The following is a 7,753-nucleotide window of genomic DNA, read 5'->3' as shown; positions in this document are numbered from 1 at the left end:
TCAGAATGTCCAATTCACCTAACAAATGCATCTTTTGGACTTGTGGGAGGAAACCGAAGCGTCCAGAGGAATCCCATGTAGACATGGGGAGAACATGCAGACTCCACACACACACAGCGACCCAAGCCGGGAATTGAACCAGGATCCCTGGAGTGAAGCAACAGTGCTAACCACTGTGCTACCCAGGGCAGCACGGTAGCACAGTGGGTAGCACTGTTGCTCCACAGCTCCAGGGTCCCAGGTTCGATTCCCGGTTTGGGTCACTGCCTGTGCAGAGTCTGCACGTTCTCCCTGTGTCTACGTGGGATTCCTCCGGATGCTCCGGTTTCCTCCGTGGTGCACGATCAATAACTCCAGAAGTGAAATTGGAGACAATTGAAGGCTTTAATACGCTAGATGTTTCCCCCAGCAGCGCAGGTACGGAAGAAAGCTGCTGGGGCGGCACGGGCTCTTATACCCCGCCTTGCAGGGCGGAGCTATCATACAAGCTTAACCAATGGGAGCAAGTACATTCTCCACCAATGGTATTCCGGCATTACCAGGCACCGTAATCCTTCTAACACAGACTACCACACTCCCACAAGTCCCAAAAGACATGCTGTTAGGTGAATTGGATATTCTAAATTCTCCCTCTGTTGATCCATTGGTGGTGATAGTAATAGGTTTGCCAATGTCATTTTCAGTGCCTTGGTCAGTGCCAGTTGGTCCATTCCTTTGAATTCCTTTTAGAATTTGTTGCGGTTTGATATATCTGAGTGGCTTGGAGATCACAGACAATGAATGTTGCCCATCCCTAATTGTGCTTGAACTTAGTAGCTTGCTAAGCAATTTCAGAGGGGAGTTAAGAGTCAATCACATTGCTGTGGGTCTGAAGTCACATGTAGGCCAGATTAGGTAAGAACAGCAGGTTTCCTTCCCTAAAGGACACTGATAGTTTTTGCGACAATCAACAATGGTTTCAGGGTCTCCATTACTGAAACTAGCTTTTGAATTCCAGATTGATTAATATATATGGGGTGGCACGGTGGCACAGTGGTTAGCACTGCTGTCTCACAGGGACCAGGTTCAGTTCCGCCCTTGGCTGACTGTATGGAGTTTGCACTTTCTCACCGTGTTTGCGTGGGTTTCCTCCAGTTTCCTCCACAGTCCAAAGAAATGCAGGTTAGGTGGATTGGCCATGCTAAATTGCCCCTCAGTGTGCAGGTTAGATGGGGTTATGCGGTTGCGGGGATTGGTAGGGTGCTCTTTCAGAGGGTCGGTGCAGACTCGATGGGTCAAATTGCAACCTTCTGCACTGTAGGAATATATGATTTCATGATATTTAAGTTCCACTAGCTGCCATGGTGGAGTTTGAACCTGTGTCCCTGGAGTCATAGCCTGGGCCTCTGGATTTATAGTCAAGTGACATTACCACTATACATTGCCACCCCCTAAACATATTGAGCATGTCATTCCAGCACTCTTGCAAGTTTAATCGTCCTTCCTGTTTTTTTTACTTTGCTCCCATTTTCTTTTCTTTTTGGTCTGTGGACTCATATTCGGAATGTGCCTTTAAGCAGAGGACTCAAGCTGAAGCAGGCTGCTTTTCAGGACATTGTGTCCTAGGTTTTGTATTTTGGAGAGGAGAAGCAAGCCCGTTGGCGCTAAGTGAATCTTCGGAACCAGCTTTGGACAAGATCAGTTTGATTGGTTGACTGGCAATTGGTGGGTTGGTCAAGGACAGTGTTCTGCATGACAACAGTCAGTGATTGGTTCCTGCGAGAACTGAGCGGAAGTGTTTAGACCATGGAAGTGAAAGAGATACTCGCTCTCTCTGCTGAAGTAAAGAGCTGCTTTATTGTTCTAAAACCAGTGAATGCCTGCCACATCTTTGCTGGAAATTTGAAATAATCCTGAATCTACAGAGAAAGTGGACAACTCTGCCAGAGAAAATAATCTCAAGCCTTGAAGGAAGAATTACCGAAACAAAAGCTGAACATCAAAAACACTAACTAGAAGTCACCCCAGTGTACCAAAGATTCTTTATCCTTTTATATTTATTCATATTTTCTTAATCTCTCAATAACACTTTTCTCTCTGTTGTCTTTCTGTGTGTGTGTATGTAGAGAGTTGGGGTAATTAGTAAGGGAGGTGAAGAAAGGGTATTAGATAGTCAGTTGTATTTTTCTTTGCTTATTTAATTATAAAAATATAATCTTTATTGTCACAAGTAGGCTTACATTAACACTGCAATGAAATTACTGTGAAAAACCCCTAGTCGCCACATTCCGGCACCTGTTTGGGCGCACAGAGGGAGAATTCAGAATGTCCAAATTACCTAATAGCACGTCTTTCGAGACTTATGGGAGGAAACAGGAACATCCGGAGGAAACCCAGGTAGACACGGGGAGAACGTGCAGACTCCGCACAGATAGTGACCCAAGCCGGGAAATTAACATGGGACCTGTCATAATATACGCCAGTATATCATGGTGCAGACACACACACTGATGGACACACAGCAAGACCAATCAACACACACAACACCGCAGCCAATCACCAGTTAGAGCACACTCATTATAAAGACAGTGGGCATCAGTTTTCCCGCTCATTCGGGATGCAGCCTCTCAGAAGGACAGAGCTTACAGCACAGATCTTCACCATGTGCTGAGTGCATCGACTGGTTAGGACAGGCACAGGTCTTTAGTTTAATCTAACATCGTGTTAACCCACAGTGAAAGTGTGTTCAACAGTTTCTAGCTTAATAAAATAATGTTGTACTATTTTAAGTGTTGGTGACTTGTATGTGTTCCACGGATCCAGAGCACCCAACACATCATGGTACCAGTAGTTGAGGGATGTTAGAACTTCTTAGACCTACCTGCAAGTGATCTGCCTTCCACCAGCATACAGCCATCCGGCAAAATGGACAGTGTCCGCCCGCCGCCGCCGCTCCGCATCACCGGTAACCTAGGGGCCAACTGGAAGATATTCAAACAACGCTTCCAGCTCTACCTTGAGGCCACAGACCGGGAAGCTGCCTCAGACACCAGGAAGATCACTCTCATCCTATCCACGGCCGGGGATCATGCCACCCACATTTTCAATTCTCTCACCTTTGCTGATGGTGAAGATAAATCAAAATTCAAGACGGTCCTCCTTAAGTTTGACAGTCACTGTGACATCGAGGTGAATGAAAGTTTCGAGCGCTATGTATTCCAACAGCATTTGCAGGGTAAGGATGAACCTTTCCAGTCCTTTCTCACCCACTCCGCATCCGTGCGCAGTCCTGTAATTACGGGCCCACCTCCGACTCCATGATACACGACCAGATCGTTTTCGGTGGTCAGTCGGACCCCCTACGCCAGCAGCTCCTCAAGGCAAAGCAGCTCACCCTAGCGATTGCCATCGAGACCTGCGTGCTGCATGAACATGCCACTAGTCGGTATTCTCACATCCAAGGGGCTGAAACGGTACGGCAAGGTCCCCACGAGGCAGAACGGGTCCAAGCAAGTGAGCAACTCCACGGCCTCAGCCTGGATGAGGGCGGCCATTTCACGCGCTTTTCGTGGACTTCCGCGCTTGCGTGCACCGAACGAAGGGACGGTGATGTCGACGAACGTACTACGCAGGTGCTCACCACGTACGGCCGCACCGCGCATGCGCGGTGGCGCAGCGAGCGTACTGATGCTACAACGTGCGGCAACTGTGGCTCCGCCCATTTAACGCGGCAATGTTCTGCCAAATCCCGACGATGCCTGCGATGTGGCAAACTTGGCCACTATGCTGCTTTATGCAGATCAGCTCAGCCTGCCAACTCTCGTCGCTCCAGCCAGCCTTGCAGGAATATCCGGGCCATTCAACCCACGGTCACCGAGCCCGATTCGGACCTGCTACCCGATATTGACACCGAGGACCCGAAGGCGCCTTTTCGAGTCGGTATCATTTCAAAAAACAAAGTGTCCCCGAAGCAAAGAATCCAGCCTCTATGGGTATACAGCATCGATCCGGATGATCAGTGACCCTGGCATAATAAAAGGTTACTTGTGTTAAAGTTACAAACCTGGTTATTTAATTTATTGGGCTCATCCAAGGTCCTCGGGTATTTTAAAATAAAATCTAATTTCACTTGTCTTGCAACTCCGGGTCAAGTGGAGCTGGAATTGACTGCGGACTAACCCAGGGGGTTGTGACATAATGGCCAACACATTCCTTAGTGTTGCAAATTGTCCAATGTAGCTGTTTTCAAGGAGGGAGGGGAGAAGGAGAAGGGGAATGTTGTAACTTGCATTATGATCCTTTCCAGATTTTAGCAACAGCTTTCTCGGCGTGGTGCTTATAGAACATAGAACATAGCTTATATTCTAGAAAATAATGTTATTCCTATATCAGCTGCCAATAGCATTATTCACTGATGCTATTATTTCTTGGGGCTATGAGGCTTTAGTAATGATCATGTGCAACTGCCTAACAAAGTCAGAGCCAACTACCATTTCTGTCAGAAAATGTGCTCAGTGATCTTTGGCAGGCACTGGCCACATGGGGTCAGGAGAGCCTATATAGTATTGAAGAATATGAATAGGGTAAATATGTATGTTGCATTACATGCATATAGTTTTCATTCAATCACTCACTTGGACATTTTGAATGGCTTCACAGTTCTACAATTTGAGCTTCTGATAACAATCTTCTGGCCGTTGCTGGACATTTTGTCTCTATGCATTGTAGCAATCTGTACATCTGTACATACATCTGCACACACCAGTGACTGCAGCACAGATGTAACAGCCACAGCATCACTAGAGGGCAGTATCAGAGACGGGTATAAAGGGTCGAGCCCAAGGCAGGATCCGTCTCTTTCAGAAGCACAGGGCTAGGGAGCAGCAGCACACAGAGACAGCTCAGCATAGGCAGCTTACCTTAGCTTACCTCTTGACTGTATTGTATATAGTTAAGCTCTGGAAACAGAACAAACGCATTGAATAAAGTATTTGTGTTAACTGGAAGTTTACAATCTTTATTCAGACTTAGAGAATAACATATGCATATTTAAGGATTGTACCGAATAGTGATTCCCACCAAAATGGTTGTATAACCTGCCTGTCATAATCTGCCTGGGGGTCTCACACTAGAAATCAATAAAACTTTGGAGGGCTGTCCACATGCAGAAATTTTCAGACCCCGTTTCCTGCGTGGGAGCAACTAGAACAATAATCTGCATTTATAATGCCCCAAGGCACTTAAACTGAGTTTTGTTCTATGGAACCGTGGTTCAAAGAATCGGGTGCAGAGGTTAACACACCCAATTTGGCAGTATTCCTAATTTTCTGATTGTCATAATTAATGATCACAGAATCAGAATCTGAATGATGAAATCAATGTTTGAGTCTTAAATATGCAATACCAAGTAGCAAAGTCTGTTTTAATTAAAATGACCAGAAAAGTGAGAATGCCTCAAACTAAGATGCTGCCTTTTGTGCTTTTCGGAATCATATTCCCGCCAAGGAGAATTGTGTAATTGTGTGCCAGGAGCAGACCCATAGCAAGTCCTCCACAAAACAGGAGAATAAAGAACAAATTTAACTTGGTCGCTCTTATTATTAAATTTAATACAAAAGTGCATAATTACAATCATACACTCAATAATGCTATTTGTTAGTGTTATCTATTATTACTTTTAAAATTATTTGCCAATATAATGTTTTAAAAATCTGATCATCTTAACAGAAATAAAACAATGTTGCGTTACAAACTATAATGTGGTAACAGGTTGTTTTGAATCCCTGTCAAAATCCTTTAAAAATGTTATACAATGAAATAATGAATGGTTCCCACATTGAGCAGAACCAAGTACATAAACAATAATCAACAACAGGACAACTACTAAACCTTATTATTAGCATTTAACAACTAAGCCATGCATTGCAGAGTAGAAATTATAATTATTTAATTATTCATTTGTCTGAGGCCTTTTTATTAAAAGAAACATTTGTACCAGGAATAATGCACTTCAGCAAGATGAACAGTCAAATAATTGTTAGCCAGGTCTGCACAGCCTAACATTCATTCATTTTTTGCTGTAAGCTCATCTCCTTTAAACTATTTTGTAACATCATAAATAATGTCCCACTATTTGTACAAAAGCAACACTTAGTGAAAATATAAACTACTGGAGGAGTGGGCCTGACAAGCAAATTCCCTCAGACCATCCCATTTAATACCATAAAATAACCTTTGCAAGGCAGAGCAGCAATCCTGGCAAAAGCTATAAATTGCTTTACATATTCATACATCATTTATACATTTGTAACTTGGTTATAACTCAGATTTCGTCGAAATACAATTTAAATTATTTTGATCTATAATTATGTTCTCTCTCAATTTTCTTCCCCAAAATATCAAGTTAATCACCTCAGGTTTCTTTTTTCTTAAAGAGGTGTACAGTGGCTTTTCCTTATGTGTGTGTTTCTCTTTTCTTGACTTCTGGATAGGTGGTAAAATGATTGCAAGGTTCATTAGCAAACACATATAGGCTTCTTTTCTTCTGTGTGAATCCTGTATGCCAGATGTGAAATGTTAACGCTCAAATGGAACACAGCATTTAAGCCAGCATCAAACACTCTTACTGTCAGGAGTAACCAGCTGCAGACTTTGACTTGCTGACACAAACTCTCAGAGTACATCCCGTTTCCCATACCATACACACCAACTACTATCGCTACATTAGTGCTGGTTTAAGTGCTGTGCATCCAAAACTAGTCTGACACAGCCCAACTACATTTCCACTTGCTGCAAACAGATAGAGAACACTTTAATTTCTTCAGTCTGGGCTCGTATTCAACACGGGGGGGGGGGGGGGGGGGAATATAAATATTGTGGCACACCCAAGTTTTATTGCTTTGTTACAGGGCCTGTCCTGTTTCTAAAAAAATAAATACTGTTGTGCAGCTTAGGAATTCCTGTGCATAACAAGTCTTTGGTGTAGAGTCACTTATGTAATAGTATGAAGGAAAATAAATGATAGTGCAGTACTTTGCTGATGCATAGAGCTGGTGATCAACTTAATCTGGGTTATCTCCATTTTACTGGGATGCTGCACCTAGAATATTTCAAGTCCTGAAGTGAGAGAAGAAACAAACATTCAGCATAAGAATTCACTTAAGGTATTGCTCTGTCAAACACGTAAATACAGTTAAAGTTGGTTTGAATGTTCCGCTGAGGAAAATGGCACCTGATATGGTTCCTTTAGTAATGAAAAAATAGTCGTGTGACCACTGTAGTTTCTCCTACTAAATTTCGAGCCATACAGATGTAATCGCCGATGTCAATAGTTTCAACATCGTCAATGTATAGCATACTCTTTGACAGTCTGACAGTGTGTCCATTGTTCCGATCAATTAGCCTCCATTTTTCTGTGATGATCACTGGCCTTTCATCCTGTTAAAGTAAAACTAGTATCAGACCCTCCTTGATTTCAGTAAAGTAGCAACAATGGCAGATGTAGTGGAAGGAAATCCATCTAAAAGCACATTAGCACATCTTTTCTATGCATATTTGAAAATCAAGACAATGACCCTTGCTCTACTTTCCTCCCATTCCCCAGTGATAAAAGAGAATTTCACAGCTAAATGAACAAGCATATCTCTGCTATAGCTCCTCCTTCGCTGGCTACCAGGTGTATATGATAGTAAAGCTGTGTTTGTCACAATCTAAGAGTGGCCTGCATATGTGAGACTGACTCTCTTTTTCTATCTGTGCTAAACCAATGCTCACA

The 7,753-nt window shown here is 43.4% G+C and overlaps 1 protein-coding gene across 2 annotated transcripts in view; it reads right to left on the bottom strand.

Annotated features, from left to right (window-relative positions):
• Positions 1-5,571: 5,571 nt before the first annotated feature.
• Positions 5,572-7,753, bottom strand: part of pdgfrl (platelet-derived growth factor receptor-like) — a 99,203-nt gene continuing 97,021 nt past the window's right edge. For both annotated transcript variants that reach the window (XM_072496870.1, XM_072496869.1), the window contains exon 6: positions 5,572-7,416. In XM_072496870.1, coding sequence (XP_072352971.1) covers positions 7,225-7,416 — 192 coding nt within the window. In that variant the 3' untranslated portion in view covers positions 5,572-7,224. The remainder of the gene's footprint in view (positions 7,417-7,753) is intronic.

This window comes from Scyliorhinus torazame, chromosome 3 (assembly GCF_047496885.1).
Source record: "Scyliorhinus torazame isolate Kashiwa2021f chromosome 3, sScyTor2.1, whole genome shotgun sequence".
Taxonomy (NCBI): Eukaryota; Metazoa; Chordata; class Chondrichthyes; order Carcharhiniformes; family Scyliorhinidae; genus Scyliorhinus; species Scyliorhinus torazame.
Note: the sequence above shows the minus strand (reverse complement) of the source record. Positions and strands in the feature narration are given on the sequence as shown.